The 20,897-nt window shown below is 42.9% G+C and overlaps 1 protein-coding gene across 1 annotated transcript in view; it reads right to left on the reverse strand.

The window, feature by feature from the left end:
• Positions 1-20,897, reverse strand: part of ush (Zinc finger protein ush) — a 74,557-nt gene that overhangs the window by 51,253 nt on the left and 2,407 nt on the right. The window contains exon 2 of the mRNA XM_032438340.2: positions 17,323-18,580. Coding sequence (XP_032294231.1) covers positions 17,323-17,365 — 43 coding nt within the window. The 5' untranslated portion in view covers positions 17,366-18,580. The remainder of the gene's footprint in view (positions 1-17,322; positions 18,581-20,897) is intronic.

Raw genomic sequence — 20,897 nt, forward strand, 5'->3', positions numbered from 1 at the left:
CGAGATATCTTAAGATTTGTAGAATATTAGAGGCAACCCTCGTAGGAACATTTTGAGAGTTTTGGAATTGACGTTTTTGCTTTTCGCGCTGTAATCGAAAAATGCCTTTAACTTTTGACGTTGACGTCGCGGACTTATCGCTGACCTCGATCTGCACAGAGAGACATTAAACACACACACACACACACACGCACACACACCACAAACACCACACACACACACACACACAGATATACTGAGCATGGCAACCGAAGAGCGATGCCGAAACTGAAATCAAAATCGAAAGCAAACGAAATAATGACAGGCAATGAAAATGAATGTAAAGCACAAAACAAATGCCACGCAATGTACCACGTAAATCATAAATGCTATCAGTCCAAGAGATCGACAAACGGATGCTACAGAAGCAGCTACAACAGCAACAACAACAACAGCAACAACAAACATAATTAAGAGGCAAAGCGACAGCAGACGAGGCTGAAGCAAATGAAACCAAACCAAATGACGACCCAACAACCAAGCGATAGATGGATGGATGGCTCGACCAGACCTTCTCCTAGTCCCCAACCCACCCTCTCCCACCCTCCCCCCCCTCGACTAATGGCAGCCATATCAGTAGCAGGCCAGGCGAAACACAAGACCAAGTCAAAGTACTATTAGCTTGTCTAGATGGCTGCGATAGGCGACGATAAGCGGAGGGCAAGATGAGCGACTGCGGAGCCCGAGCGCTGCCTTGTGCTGATATCAGCACGCAAAATAACCAAAAGCTGGAAAGAGAGAAGCTAACGAGAGCCGAACGATGCTCGAGATACCCTATGCGTAGTCTGGGCTCGAGTTGGTAGGAAATTGAATTGAAGGTGTAGCACATGCGTGGACCAGATGCGATAGTTCACTGTGCAGGACGCTGGTTCAAATCCACACTCAGACTAATGCATAGAGGCAGCCAGCTTGATAATATTTATATTTCAGATTTGTTAATTTTGTGTATTTCCTTGTTAAGCAGACATTAAAATTGTAGTTGTTCTTTACATATCTAGCCATACATTTATCTATATATACATTTACATGAATAATGTTGCCAGCCAAACCGCGTGATGAAATTAGGCCGACTATGTATAATCGTTTTATATATATGAGAGATATATTTATAAATAAATGTCTCCATCTACTTCTCAACACCGATAGCTGCTTCTGTTGCCAAAACTTTGAAGCATTGCGCATATCCTGCGCAAGGGTATCACAGCCCAAAGCAATTAGCCTAGGAAAAAGCGCGGCAATGCGTGTGAAAGAGAGATAGAGAGAGAGAGAGAAAGAGAGAAGTGGTCGTGAGAGAGCACAACTGATGGCGACAAAATGTCTTTATTTATTTTTTTGGTTTTGCTCAATTTGATTGCAAATGAAATTCATATTTCGCGGCCTTATCAAGTGCTCAATAAATGACGCACGACGACAAAGTGAGAGAGAGAGAGGGAGCGAGAAGGAGAGTGAGAGGAGGGGGCAGCTAAAAAGAGTGCACACCAAATTGCAGATACTCTACGAAGACTAAAGACGCCATCAGCTCGAAGTTCATGCGGCAATAATTAATGCAAAAAATGCCTCACTAGACCTACCCGGCGTATGCGCAACTTTATCTAAATGCCATTTAAAGGCCTCGCGAAGCGGCCCACTCATGTGGCATGCGGCATGCGGCATGCGGCAAGTGGCAAAGCCGCAACGGACACACCTTTCAACAAGACAGTTGCGCACATTTGTGGCCCAGCAGCGGCTGCAGGACATCTGCCTCAACAGGCACAAGCCGCGCCGCTTTAGAGCCCATCGGGACCCGCCCCAAAGCCGCCAATCCGACCTTGCAGTCCACCCCTTATGGCACCCAGGCAGCTGGTTCTTGTGTCACAAACCCCCCTCTGCCTCCCATAAAGAACGCAGGTGCTACGCCAGCCTTCGAAGAGCCACTGGTAGATTGGCAAACGGTTTCCGCAAAAAAACGGCGTGGGACTACATTATTATCCGAAGGCGTAAAAAAAGGGAAGCAACTAAATAACCGCAACACCAGCCGCGCTGGAGCTAAGCCCGCAACTCCCAGTACCGCTTCGGCAATTAGCAACAGATATGCCTCCCTTGAGCCTCAGGAAGACGCCTCTGTAATCGATGACGGCGAGATGGACACTGCCGACGAAGCGCCTCCAGTCACAGACCAACAACAATCAGCGAAAAAGATCTCCAAACCCAGGCCGATAACAGTCCCTGGAGTCAGCGATATTGTCGCAATGGAGCGAACCATAGATCAGGCAGTGGGCGCAGACGCCTATGAATTCAAGGTCTCTCCCTCTGGCTATCTAAGAATTTACGCCAAAGATGCCGACACCCACAGAGCAATTGTCCGCAAGCTCACTGAAGTGAGAGTGCAATTTACCCACTTCTGCCTAAAGGAAGACAGACCATACCGCGTTGTGGTTAAAAATCTGGCCGCTTCCACTCCCAGAAGCCAGATTGAAGCTGCCTTTACATCGCACGGCCATATTGTGACGAACCTTTACAACCCGGGCGCCAGACAGCCAACAAGTGATGCAGACTCCACCAACGACTTTCCAAGTCGCAACTTCTGGTTTGTCGATCTCAAGCAGTCTCTTAACAACAGGGAAGCGCTGCGGCTCAACAAGGTTGGCCGCCAACGGGTCACTATTGAGCTTCCGAGGAAGAACAATAGTATAAGGCAGTGTTTCCGCTGCTTCGAGTTCGACCACACCAAAAACTACTGTCTCAAACAGCCCAAGTGTGGTAGGTGCGGTCAGTCCCATTGGACAAACTCCGAGCAGTGCCAGGCCAAAACAGTGGCAGACCTGCGATGCTCCAACTGCGAGGGAAACCATGCTGCTTCCTATAAAGGATGCAAAAGCTATCAGGTGAGACTAAATGCCAGGCAGCCGGCCATCAATGTCTCCCCTCCTACACGATATAGCCATCCTCAAAATACACGAAGAACCACTCAGCAGTTCGTACCTTCCCGAATTGTGCAACAGGGCCTGTCGTATGCTGATGCGCTACGGCCAGGCCATCATGTACAAGTCCGCCAACCCCCAGCGCGCACTCTTCAGCCCACCGTCAATCCAATGCAGCTCCAACAACCACTGCAAGGGCCTCAGGAGCAAGACGCTTCCCTTGGAGGCATCCTTCAAAACCTCCAGCAGTCCATTGCAGCACTGAATGCCGCAGTTGCAACCATTCTGGTTAGCATTAAAGAGCTAAAGGATGCGCAAGGTTCCCCGCAGCTTAGATTCCCAAAAAGCCGCAAATAATGGCTACCCAGTTACGTCTCGGATCGTGGAACGCTCGTGGCATCCTCCAAAATGCTAACGAGCTCAAGCTTTTTCTGAAAAAGCATGATGTAGACATCATGCTCATCTCAGAAACACATCTGCACACAAACTTGTACCTAACAATGGAGGGGTACGTCTGCTACCGTGCGGATCACCCTACAGGACGAGCCAGAGGTGGTGCTGTAGTGCTGGCAAAGCAGGATTTAGCACACTACCATCTACACACAGTGACCTCCAGCGACACACAGCTGGCTGCTATCATGGTGGAGACTCCCTTGGGCGAAATCCTCGTTGCGGCAGCATACCTACCACCAAACATCCCCTGGAACCGAGCGGAATTTGATTCCCTGTTTGGCCAGCTTGGCCCCAAATTCATCGTTGGAGGCGACTTCAACGCTAAGCACAGACTGTGGGGAAACTACAGAGCTGACAGCAGAGGCACTGCGCTCCATGAGGCGCTCACTCCCTGCTCAGCCCAGGTACTGGCCACCGGTAGACCTACCCACTTTCCGTACAACCGGCAAAGTACGCCTTCCTGTATCGACTTTTTTATATTCAAGGGCATCCCCAACAGCGTACTATCGGTTCGCGAAGAGTATGATCTATCTTCCGACCATCTGCCACTCCTCACAACGATCAACACGGCTGCACAAAGGATCCCAAAAAAGCGCAGGCTTGTCCTCCCTGGGTCGAACATCCAACGATTTAAGGCCGAACTAAATAGCTTGATCAACCTAAACACGCAGATTCTGTCAGTTGAGGACGTCGACGCTGCAGTACAAACCCTGTTGGACCAAGTACATGCCGCAGCCGCCAACGCTGCGCCCGCACATATCTACTCAGCCCCTACAAGCCAGCGGCCAAGGACGTTTTCCCCCATATTGGAAGGTCTTCTCGCCCTAAAAAAGCGACTGAGGAGGGAGTATGTCCGTACCCAGGACCCCACGATTGACAGGATCTATCGTCGTATTGCTAACAGGGTCAGGAAGGAGCTGATTATCTCGAAAAGAAATGCCACAGACACCATGCTGGAGGAAGCAACGGCAGACGAGAGCTCCAAATTCGCGCTGTGGAAACTTAGCAGTCGATACAAGCGGCAAGCTGCGCCAAAGTTCCCCGTTCGACTTCCCGATGACACCTGGGCCAGATCACCAATGGACAGAGCCGAAGCCTTTGCCTGCAACTTGGAGGAGCGCTTCAAGCCGTTTGAGACCGCATCGCATGCAAGGATACAGCGAGTCGCGCAAATCCTGGAGGCGCCACTCCAAATGTCACTCCCTGTATCGCCAATCACCTTCCAAGAAGTAGAGCAGGAGATGAAGAGATTAAAAAGCAGCAAAGCCCCTGGGGAAGATCGGTTGGACAACCATACAATCAAGCTACTGCCATACAAGGCGGTGCTTTTTCTCGTCGCCATTTTTAATGCAGCTCTTCGGCTAGGTTACTTTCCAGTGGCTTGGAAGAAGGCACATATAATCATGTTGCACAAGAGCGGAAAGCCCCCTAATCAACTGGGATCCTATCGCCCCATCAGCCTCCTGCCTGCCTTTGGTAAGATTCTGGAAAGGTGCATCCTCAGAAGGGTCCTGGATACCCCGGAAATAAAACGCTTGATCCCGAAGTTCCAGTTTGGGTTTCGACTCAAACACGGTACCCCTGAGCAACTACATCGGGTCACAAATTATATTTTGGACGGCTTTCACAGGAAAGAGTATGTGGTGGCAGCATACCTTGACATCCAAGAAGCCTTCGACCGGGTGTGGCACGCAGGACTCCTCTCTAAGATAAAGGACAAATTGAATCCGCAGCTATTTAGCACCATTGCGAGCTTCCTAACTGAGAGAACCTTTCAAGTGGTGCAGGATGGAGTAGCCTCTCAAACCAAACGCATAAAAGCGGGCGTTCCACAAGGCAGCGTCTTGGGTCCCACGCTATATAGCCTGTTTACACATGACATGCCCACAGCAAATGCAAGCAGACGGAATGATCGGCAGGACCTTCTGGTGGCCACGTTTGCTGACGACACGGCAATCCTTGCAAAAAACAAATGTGTGTACGTGGCAACTGACCTCTTGCAGGAATACCTCAAGCGATTTGAAAACTGGGCTTGTAGATGGAACATCGCAGTGAACCCTGGAAAGTGCGCCACGGTTACCCACACTCTACGCAAGGACTCATGCCCCGGACTTTTTCTTCATGGTGAGCTTCTAGAGCAATATCGTCAACACAAGTACCTAGGTGTCACTCTCGACAGACGACTTACATTTAGTAAGCACGTCTCTGCAGTAACGAGCAACATCAAATCTAAGATAAGGCGAATGAGCTGGCTCCTCAACTCCAAAAACAAACTCTCGCTCCGAAACAAGGTCCTAATCTACAAGGTAATCCTTGCCCCAGTGTGGCGTTACGGGCTTCAAGTTTACGGTATAGCTGCAAAAACACACCTGAACAAAATCCGCATCATTCAGGCCAAAACCCTGCGCAAAATAACTGGAGCCGAATGGTATATTCGCACACGCGACATCGCCAAGGACCTCAAGGTTCCAATGGTGGGCGACATAGTCAACAGGCAAGCAGCGAGCTACTCAACAAAGCTCCACAACCATCCAAACATCCTGGCGAGGAGCCTGCTAAGGAGGCGAAGAAGAAGGCGACTGAAGAGGACCTACCCAACCGACCTAATCGATCGTTATGTATAGGTGACAAGCTTCGTTAATTACACCAAAATATGTTTCTGTAATCTGTTAACCTAATTGTATAACTAATTGTAAAACCACAATCATCGCTAAGCTAAGTAATTATGTCACTCTGATAAAAGTTGCTAACATAGAGTAACAGGATACCAGATTTCTTAATAAACAAAATATAAAAAAAAAAGCAAGCCAGTGCCCAGAGGGGGGAGGGGAACACGTTGTTAACATTAATTTTGCGCCCTGCAGCGACGCGCGCGTCACAGTCGCCAGTTGCCAGTTGCCAGTTGCAACGTCGGCGACGGCGGCAATTACGCTAAACTGAACAAACAGCGAGGCTGTAAACAAACACGCATCCATCAGGGCAGGCTTGGCGAGGGGGGGGTGCGGCTGCCACAAACACATGCCGCTTGCAACAGGTCTGCAGCGTGCAGAAACTCGTTTCGTTCTGGCTTTTTTATATATTTTTATTTATTTATTTATTTTTGATTTTGTGTGTGTGTGTTTTCTTCTCGCATGCGATTCACCCGGCTGCCAGCTTGAGGCTTGAGCAGCGCCTAATGGCGCCTGTTGCCATGTAAATTATGCTTCCTCAACACTTCGCAGCATACCCTGCAATTGGCCGATAAGGCACAGCGGGGTAACATGAACAACCAGCGACAATATGCATATTCCCAAATCCACGTCTTAGCATACATCTTCATCACATAAGGTAACTATAAGCTAACAATCTTTTGGGTTTGAACTGTACGTTGATTACCAATCAGTCAGTCAGTCAATCAATCAGTTAGTAAATCAGTCAATCAGTCAATCAATCAGTCAGTCAATCAGTCAGTTAATCAGTCAATCAATCGGTCAGGCAGTCAATCAAACAATTATTCAGCCCGTCAATCAATTGGTCCACCAATCAATCAGTCAGCCAGTCAGTCAGTTAGCCAGCCAATCAGTCAAGCAGTGAGTCAGTCAATCAGTCAGTCGGATCAATCAGTCTTTTATCACTTTTACCCACTTTTTTAGATTTTAAGTAAATTCACAACCAAATATTTCATGAAAAACCAAATTTTCTATTGATTGATGTAACAGCTATATACAATAATGATCCGATCCGGCATATCATGCTGCTTGCAACAAACAGAGGCAACTATACCTAGTTTTTTCTAGATAGCTTCAGGAGGAGCAGAGTCCATATGGGTACAATTAGAAGCATTTGGCATATATTCAATTGATCTTGTTTGGAGAGAGTTTTTCTTAAAAATCTGAATGCGACTTTATGACCTCTCTCTCTCTCTCTCTCTCTTTATAGAAGAGCATCTGAGCTTCGATATCTAGAATCTGCAGCCGCAGCTTGTCATCTGTTTTAGCTGCATTCACTTGGACTTGGACTTGGAGCTGGAGTTGGACTTGGACGGCGACGCGCTGGCGACGCATTCGATTGCCCGACAGATACTCGCCCCGCAACGCAGCCTCATCGGCTGTCCACGTGTGCATATCTGTGTATCATAATGGAAGACGAGACTCTGAGGCTGGCATTTAGATAAGCTGTCAGGGACAAGGCGACGGCGACGGCAACGGCGACAACGACTGCAGCTATCAGGCAGCACTCCGTTCGGCCTCAGTCTCCTCCCTGGCAAGTTGGCCATTCAAATGATTACGCTTAAAGTGCTCCAAGGCAGCAGGCCAGAGCTCCAAATTGAGCCCGAAACCGAAATGAAAACAAACCAAAACGAATCGAAACGAATTGAATCGAATCGTATGAGCAAAATGAAATCACATGATTGAGTTTGTCAAAATTGGGCAAACAAGGCACACGAATTTCGTCGACTAATCGGAATCTGGAGATCGACGAGTATCTGGCGAGAAACATAATTTGAAATTGAGCTAATGAGATTTTTGTGTGCTATGATGACGCGATGCAGAGCTTATATTTGATTTGATTTCTTTTTCAATACCCTGTAAACACTGAAACTGGGTATGTTGTATTTAGGTATAAAATACATAACATCTGTTTCATATGGGATATATATGGGATATTTAGCTGCAATTTTGGTATCAATTCTAATTCTAAGGAGTTGTCGACATGAAAATTTGAAAGTAATTTTTCGTGTAACACAAATCAAGAATATTTCACTGTTTAGATGTTCCGACGCTAGCGTGTTATAGCCTTGATTTTTGGCATATAAATACATTTGAATGCCATCCTAATGCCAGGTGAAATTCTTAACGATCGCACAGCACACATTCGAGTTACTTGAGCATAATTATCGCAAAACGCGTGAAGCTGAGGATAGAAGGAGATGAGAGCGCAGCTTGCGTATTTGCTTATTTTGCAGGGTATATACCAGTCCGTCAGCCTCGACCAAAGTACGCTTGTTCTTTGTTTTTGGCAAACAATGCGATTAGAATCATTTGATATTCTACGTTACCCCCCACAACATGCCTGTCCCGGCTGAAAGACTCGTTCGTTTCGATTTGGGAACATGAGTGATTCGTTTTTAATCTTTGATTTAATTTGTTGTGTACTTTTCGTTGCGTTGTCTCTGTCCGATTGTTGCCCGATTACCCGCACTCTTTGAGAGGAGGGCAGGTTCGGGGGCTGCAGATAAACAAAATGGCCGCCTTTGGAGCTGGGGCTGCCTGCTATCGCTGCGTGTGATCGGCGCAAAGCTAATGGCATAAATAGATTTCATATTGTCCCCACAACCCCACAGCTCCCTTAACTACACACTTAATTACACACACACAGACAGACAGAGAGAGAGAGAGAGAGAGAGAGAGAGCGCGCAGTGGAAAGGGGGTGCGGGGTTCTCTCTTGTTGTTTTCTGTGCTTTCTGATCAGCACATAAAATCTAGAAATATATTTTTATGGATTTTTAATCGATTGGCCAGGCCATTGGCGGAGTCTAGCGTCGCCGTCGTAACGTTTAAACTGCCAGCCATTCATTTGGTTTGATTGCCAGGCCGCATGAGGAGCGGGCCCTAGGGGCAGCCCCCTTTGAGGGGTTGCGTGTCGCCGAAGCTCGCCGGCAGCGAAAGATAGAGACATTCGAGACAAACGTCGTGCGTCGTTTATCGTGTAATTAGTTTGCTTTTTAAAGGCAGCTGCAAGCGGAGCACCCGACATCCGTCCCCCGTCCCGCTGCGCATCCAAGCACCTGCAATTGAGACATCCCAATTTTGGTTTATGCGTAGGTAGTCGCCGGTGTCTGTATCGCCTCGCCCCGCCCCGCTCCGCCCCCATCCATGTGTTATCTCTAATGACAAATGTTTGCTTAAAAATCTTTTAATTGCACTTGTTTTGGTATTTCGTATTTGGTATTTGGTATTTGTGAGGGGGAGGCGTTCGGCTTTGCCGCTGCGTCGCCTGATAAGCCAAATTAATCGCAGCACTTAAATTTTCATTTGAAATGTGCCTATGGGGCTCGATTTCGATTCAATTGCGATTGAAATTAAGTTGAATTGTGTGTGTGGAATTGAAGTATCGGCAAGACAAGTGCTTGGCCAAATCAGAGACAACGAGACAAGTATCGAGTAGGTAAGCGATGAAATAATCGAAGAGTTAGAAGGGAAGTTAATCGAAGAAATGGCAGAAGGGATAATCAAAGAGGTAGAATAGTAACCGTGTTAACCGAAGAGGTATGGAAGAGCATGTCGAAGAGGAACAAAAAGGATATTAGAGGTAGAAAAAGGAATAATCGAATGTAAAATGGTAATCGAATAGGTTGTAGATGAAATAATCGAAAAGGTTGTAGAACAGTTAATGGACTGGAGTTTGCAGAAAAATAGATATTCGAAGGGGTAGTAGAAGTTTATCGATAAAGTAAAGTAAAAGAGGTCGAAGGAGAAGTAGAATAGGCAATCGAAGAAATAATCAAAGGATAGTAAAAGACGCAATGTATAATCGAAGAGATATTATAAGAAACAATCAGAGTTGGTAAAAGAAGTTATCAAAAAAATAGTAGAAGATGTAATCGAAAAGAAGGAGGAAGTGTAATCGAAGAGGTAGCAGATATAATTATCGAAGAGGTAGTGAGGATGTAATCGAAGTGATAGTTGCAGGGTTTATCGAAGAGATATTGATAGAAATAATCGAATAGGTGATAGAAAAGATAGTTAAAGAAGTAAACGCAGAGCTGGTAGTTGAAGTAATTGAAGAAATTATCTTAGAGATAGTAAGAGAGGTAATTAAAAATTTATTCGATGAGGTGCTAGAAGAGGTAATCGACGAGGTAGTAAAAAATTAATCGAAAAGGTAGTAGAGACGGTAATGGGTGATTTTATAAGGGTAATCATTTAGTTAATCGACGTTGTAGTTAGAGGGCCAAACGAAGTTGTTAAAAAAAAGGACTGAAAGCAGTTATCAAAGAGGAAGTCGAAAAGCTAAACAAAGTGTGAGTCAGAGAGAGAGAGAGAGAGAGAGAGAGAGAGAGAGAGAGAGAGAGTAATCGAAGATGTAGTTGAAGAGATAGTAGAGAAGGTAATCGAGAGGTTGTACAAGAGACAGTGGAAAAGGTTTTCGAAATGAAAGAGCAGTAAAAGCTAGACGGGAGCGAAAGGCTAGCAGGCTAGGAGCCGAAGATGATAGCAAGGTTGTTGTCGATGTCGTTCTGGTTTGGCTGGAAGTATAAATTTAATCAAGTTATCGCACATGCCAGCTAGCTGAGTCAGTCGAAGCGACGGAGAAAATGCTGTAATTAATAATTGATTGATGAGAAAGCAAAACTAAGAGTTTGCCAAGACAGGATGCCGGCAAATACATGCGACCACCAGGGCGCATTGGATTATCAGCTTGCGTTCGGTTTTGATGTGATCCAAGGGTTCCAAGAGGTCCGCAAGGTCCGCGAGGTCCGCGAGGTCCACGAGGTGGCCGACTTAATCAGAGATGTGGCCCGATGCGAAAGAGATGGGCAAAAGAGACAAGAGAGACAGACAGGCAAGGGGGGGATTGCCAGGCATTGTCCGGCTCGCTGCGGCTGGTCAATTAAACAGCGACTGCGGCAGCTGCTGATCGCTGGGCATAGATAATAGGACCTTGGCTAAACTTTATTTCAAGATAAGCGCGAAAAAAGATTGATAAAGAAAGGCCCAAAATCGAAATTGAGCACAGAGGCTGACAATGACGAGAAGGCGAAAGCCAAACAGCGTTTAATTAAGTGGGTGGGAAGGCCCCAGAGGAAACTAAAACAAAACGAAACGAAACGAAACGAAACAAAACAAAACGAAGCAATAATAATGAAGAGCTGATGATAATCGGGCTATGTTACGCTCGGCACGAAATTGAAATCGGCAAATCTTAAGTGGCAGCCACAGACATATATATTCATATATATATATATATATATACATATATATATATATATATATGATATATGTGGCGTAAGGCTAAGCGAATTCTTTGCGCTGCGATAACGATAACGATTATCAGGCAGTCGGTGACACTTGAAGAAATAAACCGATGGCGATTAAGCGTAGAAATATGAGAAATGAGATCTCCCAAACTGATATCATGAAAATATTCATAGCCATAACCACACACACACACACACTCATACACACACGCACACACAGATACACACACACAGACACAGGCACAGACACGTAGAACGGAAGCCGCGCCCCTGATAAAGGCGCTGAAATCAGTGCGGCCAACCGATAGTTATCGTTGATAAGTGATAAGAGACAGACCAACTGACGGACGGACGGATGGACGTACCAGAGAACAGCTGACAAAGATTTATGACCGACGTTTGGTTGTTATCAATTGCCAGGCGACAGCGATTCTCATTGCATATCTCGTCCAGCGGGCGGCTTCAGACCTCTGATGATTGCCGATTTAGATTTTGGCGAAATATATATATATATATATATATATATATATATTTGGAGCTGAAAAGTGAATCAACAAAAATGGCACTGATATCTGCCGGCAAACGAAAATTAATTAGGCGTGCGAGTTTGATATCGTAAGCCCCCCCCCCCCCCCCCCCTCCCCATTCCACCCGTTTACCATCAGTTTGGCAAAATCATCAGCAAAGCGAGGCGTAGCAGATCGCTTCAGCGATAGCTGAACAAACAATATAACCATATATAAACCTGGCATATATATATATATATACCATATTCTACATGTATCCCTAACGAGTCTCTATACTAAATACACTCGGCATAATAAATACACACAACGCATTTGAAAGTTTTGTTCTAGAATATGTCAAGTACTTTGCGTTACGGAATGTTTGTAAACTAAATGTGAATCAGGCTTAAAAAAGCCAAAAAACAACCCTATAAATAAATTTAACAAAAACCAAAATGTGCTTAAATGAAGCACAACATTTCTTAGATTTAGTTATTAGACGAAAAATGAGTTATATTGCATAAACACTTTGAAGAGTTTTGTTATAGCTAAATTAAATGAATCTCAAAGTAATAAGAGATCAATTTGATATTTAGAAAAGTCTGCAATATCAAGAAAACACATTTCCCTTAAATCAGACAAAAATTCTTATTTTGATTCAGAAATCAAGAGTTTAATTTGATGTTGAAAAAAATCTGGAATGGAATTTTTTTTAAATTTTATTAATTTTTATACTTATTCAGAAATATAAAAAAAAAATTTTAAAGCATTTTTTATATAATTCAAAAGTTGTTATATTAATTCAGTATAGAGATTAATTTGATCTCTAAAAAGGTTTTTAATTGAAAAATAATTTTCATTTTAATGAAAAATGAAATAAGGAAGATTTATTTTATGTTTCAAAAGAGGAGAGCCTCTTGTTCATAATTCAGAAATTATATTAATAAAAATAAATAAACATTTTAGATTTAAGTTTTCCTATATTTAAAATAACATAAATAAATAAAACTGCATGTCAAATGATCGAATTTATCTATATGCAATTGCCAAAACGAAGCTAATATTTTTGCAAGTGTAAAACTGGAAAGCCTAAAAAGAAGTTCTTCAAAATAAAAATTTTGAAATAAGCATATGAATTTTCATGTTTGATCGCATTTTGACAGCGTCTTCAATTCTCTATGATTTTTCGGCAAAATGCTTGCCGTTCTTTTTTCTCTCAGTGCATTCACATAAGTATAATCGCATAGTAGCTGCATACTTGGCTTTGCCACCCCAACCCCTTGCCGGGGCCCAGCCGCAATCCGACAAGCCAAATCACATTGACATTTTTCTCATTTGTTGAAAATCTTTTGAAATTGTTATAAAACAGCGAGACGACGAGACAACAGCAACAACAACAACAACAACAGCAACAAAAATTGTTTTATGTATTTTCAGTATTTAGTTGTTGTTGTTGTTGTTGTTGTTGTTGTTGTTGCTACAATTTCTGTCGTTGTTTTCAGTTCATTCTCATTTTGAAGCAAAGCGCGACAATCTTGCCATCAGATCAGCTGATAAGCGCGAGCTGTACAAATCATACAACAATAACAACAACAACAACAACAACAACAACAACAACATAGCTATCTACACAACGGACAGCTGTTCAAGTTTGTTGTTGTTGTTGTTGTTGCTGGTGTTTTAGCTTTTTATTTTCTTTACTCTCGGCTTGTCTCTCAAAATGACTACAAAACATTATCGCCATTTGGGCATCAAATTTCGAGCTTATTTCGATTGCATTTGGCGATTAGAGCCACGTTTCCAGCCCGAAACTGAAAACCTTGATAAAGTCGCGTTGGCCGAAGGGGGGGTAGCCGGAATGGAGTGGAGAGGGAGTTGACACAGCAAATCAGCTGCGTTTGGAAAATTGATCACATTGGCAAATGGATCTTGATAAATTCCAATCCATTTAGTTGCGCGTGTGTGTATTATAGACAACATATCTCTTATTGGATTTATTTGTGTGCATTTAGATATATATATATGGGATTTACACACATATATGTCGACAATTGGGTCAAAGGTCAAGACACGTGGTCGCACTCGTACATTACGACATATTCTAGATAAATCATAAATTGTTAGAAATCTTTATAAGAGCATTCCCATCTATAAACAAATTGATAGTCTAACATCTTAACTTCAGAATTCTTAACTAGTTCTTTATAATATCCTTATCATTTAATATTTTTGAAAATCATTTCATAAGTAAAGTATGATATAATGTCAATTTATGGCAATTCTCAGAATTTTCCAACACTACAATCAACAAACTGGCCACATTATCTGCTAAACCTACCAATCTCTATTTTATGTTCTTGGAAAAATATAACCACATGAAAATAAGATATCTAAGACCTTTCCAACACTACAATCAACAATCTGGCCACATTATCCGCTAAGCATACCAATCTCTATATTATGTTCATGGTTGTGGATTTAATTTGAAAAATATAACCACATGAAAATAAGATATCTAAGACCTTTCCAACACTACAATCAACAATCTGGCCACATTATCCGCTTTATTTTCTTGCCTGTGGATAATCTCTTTTGTATTCCTGTTTCAGATTTTGTTGTTGTTTCGTTTCGTTTCGTTTCGTTTTCTAAATATGGTATTAAAAGCAAGTGCTTTTTTGTTAGTTGAGTTCGATAAACGAGCGACACGATATCGCAATTGTTTATGCGCGGTTGTGACTCAAGACTCAAGCGTTCCCAAATGCCCCCCTTCCCTCCGCCCCTCCCCTTCCGTCATGTGTTATTATCGCAGTTGATATGCAAATGCGCTGTCCAAAGGCAACAGCAACAACAACAAAATGAACTTAATACGAGCGCACAAAACGAAAAACAACATTTTGTAATTTGTATTGCAAGTTGTTGTTGTTGTTGTTGCTGTTGTTGTTGTTGTTATTTATCTGCTGTGATATTTCCTGGTGCGATTTCACAAATATAAAAAAAAAAACTCCAACAAAACAACAGCAACAACAGCAACAAAAACAATATACATCAGCATTAACAACAAAAGCTTATCGCGCTTTTTAAACACAATGTCAAAATGACCAAAGCTCGTATCGAGCTTATCTGCCAGTTGCCCTCATCCCGCTCTCTCTCTCTCTCTCATCTCCCGCATTGCCATCTCGCTCTCGCATTTGCCAATATGATGCGCGCAATTGTCGAACTTGTAACGGTTCATCATGATCAACATCATCATCAACATCATCGTTAGCTGCAGCTGCTGTGGCCACACTGGCCAGCCACAGGGTGGCCTTGGTTATTGGCTATCTAGCGCAACCTGAGCTTTGCCTTTATCAACGCCAGCAACTGCAATTGCAAACTGCAAATACATGTGTACATAGATATACACACACATACATACGTACATGCATGCATGCATATATATATATATATCTATATGTATATGGTTGGCTATCAGTCGAAAAAAAAAAGCGCCGCATGACACGTAGCCAGCGATTGCTGACGAGCTCGCATTGAGTCGTGTTTTGTTTTGAAGCCCGGAGTTCTACTTGGAAAATGGAAAATTGTCACCCGCATGCGGACGCGTTTCACGCTCAGCAACGTTGTTGTGCTGGTCGTGTCTGCGAGTGGGCGGGGCAGGCTGCCTTCCTTTAGTTAGCATTTTTCGGCGCAGATAGCAGACAGCACAACAACAGCTGGCAATTAACATAAAATTAGTGATAAAACGTAATTAAAATATATAAAAAGAAAAAATATATAGTTATGCATGTTTATCTATTTCGTTGGCGACCTGCAGAACAGTGTCACGATTACCAACACTGCAAGAGAGAGAGAGAGAGAGAGAGAGAGAGAGAGTGAGAGGTGGGGGGGGGGTGTCAACGGGCATATCGCAAATGAAACTTATGTAAAGCTAACGGCAACAAGAACAACAGAGGCGGCGACGACTTTTGCACAGTTTTCGTTTGCTGCTGCTGCATTTGTGATAAAACTTTATCGACTGCGCGCTTTCAAGCAACACAAAAATGTCAAGCGACAACAGCAACAACAACAGTTAGCAATAAGAACAGCAGCGCTAAAGATAAGTATGCAAAGCGACGCAGCCAGCTGCAAGAGTGTGAGAGAGCGAGCGAGTAGTAGAGCGAGGGAGAGGGAGAGAGCTAGGGCTAGCCTGCGATAATGTGCTAGAAGAAAGCAAACGGCGCAGGTGCAGCAACAACAACAACAACAACAGCAACAACAGCAACAACAACAGCTGCATAGATAAGACCGTTAATTTATCGTAACTGTAGCCGCTGCTCACTCTGGCTGTTATCCAGTGTGTACACACACACATATGCTATAAATGTTACATATGTAGCATGTTATACACTGTGTACACACACATACATATGTATGTCATGAATCCCTCTGTTGTTAAACAGTGTACACACATTTAAAAGAGAGCATATTCTGTACAAGCTGTTGCTAGCCAGTGTGTGCATAGAACAATATTCCAATTATCATATAATTAAACCTATTTAAATTGAATGTCTTTCAAAATGTTTCAACTCTTTTTTTTTTTTTTTGAGTTCGGGGAATTCACCCAAATATTTGATGTCATCTCGCGCAGCATAAATGCTGCTGCTATTGTTGTCCAGTGTGTACACACATCAATAAACGATCTATATTCTTAATGCTTTGATACAGTGTTAACACATATGCATAAATAAAGCATTTTTTTTTGTTCTGCCTCTTATCCAGTGTGTACACACTTGCATTTCGTTTACACCGACTGCGGTGATATCATTGCATACAATAACAACAACAAAATAATAAAATAATAAATAAAATGAAAATGAAAAAAAAAAACAAATCCAACTAAACCTAAACCGAAACGTGCTCGCGATAAGGAGTCCAACTGCGAAGCCGTCAGCGATTAGCGAAGACTTTTGGCTCGTAGCTTCAGCGTCAGCTTCAGCTTCAGGTGGGGCACGTATTATCGATTCCGAAATGCATTCATTGGTTAACAGCTTCAGCTCATGGCTCGTATATCAAATGGCAAACAACGAAATGTAATTTGTTTAATAATCATATTAGGGTGTGTTCACCCCCCCCCCCCCCTTTCTCCTGCCTAGACGCTGTTTGAACAAAGAAATTTCGTTTAAATAAAGTCGACGGACAAAACAAGCTGAAATCTAGTTGACAATCGCATAGTTTTTTTTTATTATTATATTTTACTCTTTTTTTTTTATTCTGTCAAGATGTGGGCGGGGGGGAGTTGGCGCGTGTTAATCCCCCCACCCCCCTCCCCGCGCACAGTTCGTTCACATGTTTTATGCGAGTAATGGAAAACCCCAAAAAATACATTACGAGCTGACAAAGCTATTTTCGTCGCAGCAGGTGTAAATTGTGGGCTACCTGCTGATTGAGGTGGTATGGAGGGGGGAAAGGGTGGTGTCGTACGACTCACCTTTATTCAACGGCTTTGGATTCGACTGTTTGCGTCGTGACATTGTTTGGTACCAATGCAAAGTGGGGGGCCCCAATGTAGAGAGCTGCGTCCAGGGCGCGGCGTCTACATCAAATCCGTGTGCTCCGTGCCGACATTCACATTTACCGGCGGACAAGAAATCTCCAATCCACGTGGAAATAAAAAAAACACCGTAGAGTACACCACACACACGAACACTCACACACGAACACTCACACACGCGCGCGCACACACACGTACACGTTTTAACACGTTTGAACACGTTCGTACACGTTTTCCAATTGGCAATGCAATTCGCATGCAGTTATCAATTTATTTATTTTTTTTTTTGTTATTTGTAAATTATTATTTATATTTAATTATAGATGTGATTTGCATTGACCTTTTAGCGTGCATATTAATAATTAATTAATTTTTAACGAGGCGCGCGACGATCGCGAGTTCACGTAACGGTATCGCACTGAGAATCTGATTGGCAACGCAATTGGCAATTGACGTATTAAACCCAATCATTTGATGTTTCTTATTGGCATTACAATTGTTGCTTACAGTTGTTGTTGTTGTTGCTGTTATTTTGGTTGCTGTTGTCGCGTGTTGCGTCGGCGTCGGCGTTGCGTGGGCGTGCGGCGAGCGACGTCCGAACAGTGCAAAGTCTTGCTCACAACTGAACGCTGCTGCTGCCGCCGTCGTCGACGTTGCCGTCGCAGTCGCAGTCGCCGTCGCTGCGCTGCGCTGCTCCAACTGGCGAAAGCTCTCAAGCAGCGGGCAGCATAAGAACCGGTGGCGTCTCTCACAACGTACGCTCCATCGTTTTTTTTTTTTGGGTTGCGCGCGCACTCTCACAGCATTTCCATTTTGTTTTTACTTTATTTTTCATTGCGACGCACGTTTTTGCCGTCTGTTTCGCAGCGTGATAAGAATCAAAACAAAAAGCCGAAACACAACGCACGTTTCACACACCACACGCAGCCAATTGTTGCTGCTATTCGCTTTCAATTCTCGAAATTAACACTTTGCAACTGCTGCACGACACTTTTAAGTTGTTCACACACATTTTTAACTAATAAAAATGTTATTTAATACATATTTTAATGCAGAACCGGCGTGAAAAGCACGTTTTACAAAGCGCGGCGAAGTTAACTGCAGCGATTCGCTGCGCCACAACCTCCGATAGCTGCGCTCACCAAGTATCGTTTGTCTCAAATATCGATAGACGTATTCGCGGCAATTGGCAACGCTGTGAATATAAGTTGGCAACACATATTGGATTATTTAAAATTGGCACATACTTTTGGGCGGCTTATATAAAATATATTATTAAAAGTGGCACATACTATTGGGCGTCATACTTAAATATCTTATTGGAAAGTGATAATGCTGCTAATTAGATATTCAACTGTGCTGATTAGCAAATGCAGCCAAAAATCTTTAAAAAAATACTTTTTTAGATATAATAAAGTTTTGAAAAATAGTAAGAATTCTTTAAACAAGAAAAACTTAAAAAAAAATTAAAATAAATATTTAAAAATTCGATTTTTGAATTAACGACTTATTAAAGGATATCTTATCAGATATGTATTCCTATTAGACCAGTTTATAGTATTAGATTGATGTATTGGAAAAGTTCTCCCTTAGCCACCTCATTTACAGGGTATTTGCACTCGTGCACACGCGCACGCCTGACTACATTTTATTTATTTGAATACCCTCGGTTTTTTTTTAGTTTTTTTTTTCGGGTGGCTTTTTTGTCTTCTAATTTGCACCTATTGCATTTTAATGGAAATTTTTGGTGGCCGGCGCTTTGCATTGGACGCCCATAGATTTGAGAAATGCCGACAGCACCGGAAATGAAATGCTTCCTCTTGAACGCGGCACAAAAAAAAGGGACATTTACCAAAATTGGGCGCTGTGGCGTGGGCGTGGCACAAGTTATGCATTGGGCAATAAATATGGAGAAAATGTGCGGAATAATCCGCGCTAACATATGGCGCAGCTGATTAGCCGCCGGCGGTTAGCATAACTCCTGCTGCCTGACCCCGTCCCACCCGCCTCCCTCTAACCAATCACCCCCTCCCCTTTGGTCAACGTCTTTAATGAAGTATTCGGCGCGTTGGCCTTCGGCGCGTTCATTCGCCTGGCTTTTATTTTGTTTTTTCGGGCAGCGTCAATGCAATTCGACATTCGCCCAAAAACCTATAAATATCTGGCGAACCGTAAGTATCTGTATCTGTGTCTTTTACTCGTAATGTACCTGTATCTGTATCTGTGTCTCCTTCAGACAATGTATCCGTAGTAGTAATAAAAAAAATATCTATAGGCTGTAGCTGTGCCTCCTACTGAATGTATCTGTATCTGTATCTGTATCTGTATCTGTATCTGTATCTGTATCTGTATCTGTATCTGTATCTGTATCTGTATCTGTATCTGTATCTGTATCTGTATCTGTATCTGTATCTGTATCTGTATCTGTATCTGTATCTGTATCTGTATCTGTATCTGTATCTGTATCTGTATCTGTATCTGTATCTGTATCTGTATCTGTATCTGTATCTGTATCTGTATCTGTATCTGTATCTGTATCTGTATCTGTATCTGTATCTGTATCTGTATCTGTATCTGTATCTGTATCTGTATCTGTATCTGTATCTGTATCTGTATCTGTATCTGTATCTGTATCTGTATCTGTATCTGTATCTGTATCTGTATCTGTATCTGTATCTGTATCTGTATCTGTATCTGTATCTGTATCTGTATCTGTATCTGTATCTGTATCTGTATCTGTATCTGTATCTGTATCTGTATCTGTATCTGTATCTGTATCTGTATCTGTATCTGTATCTGTATCTGTATCTGTATCTGTATCTGTATCTGTATCTGTATCTGTATCTGTATCTGTATTTGTATTTATTTCAATTAATCTGTTATCCTTCAAACCTTGTATCTGCAGCTTTAACAAATGTATCTGTATGTCACATTTAAATTTTAAATGTTTCTGTATATATATATGTCAATGTATATGTAGCTAAAGCTCTAAGTGGACTTGTGCTACAACCTTATTTGTATCTGTATCTCTATCTAGATTTGTAGCTGCATCTCTGTATGCAGCTGTATCTGTATCTGTAGCTGCATCTGTAGCTGTATGTGTATCTGGTCAGCCGTAAACATAGTGCATTACACTCTCGCGGCCAAAACGAGCAGCGGCCACTTCCAGGTCAAGCAACTTCCTCAGTTCCGAGGTTGACCGCTGCCGTTGCTGCTGCTGCTGCTGCGACGGGGCCATAACTGAATAATCGTATCGCATACGTGACGATATCATTGACCCAAGGGTGCAGTTACCTTGTGCTCCTGTCACTCATTTATATCGTTTCGCATGCCCCGTTCTCTAACTGCGAGTGGCGTACATTGGTTCTGGTAGGTTCTATAGCTCTTATATTGTTCGAAATATGAGATGGGCTTGGAAATCGATATCTATCGATTTTATAAAAGATGTTGGCATGTATTAAATGTGCATAATAAATGTGCTTTATGTGGCATGAGAATATTTTTGCCAAATT

Source organism: Drosophila virilis, chromosome 4 (genome assembly GCF_030788295.1).
Source record: "Drosophila virilis strain 15010-1051.87 chromosome 4, Dvir_AGI_RSII-ME, whole genome shotgun sequence".
Taxonomy (NCBI): domain Eukaryota; kingdom Metazoa; phylum Arthropoda; class Insecta; order Diptera; family Drosophilidae; genus Drosophila; species Drosophila virilis.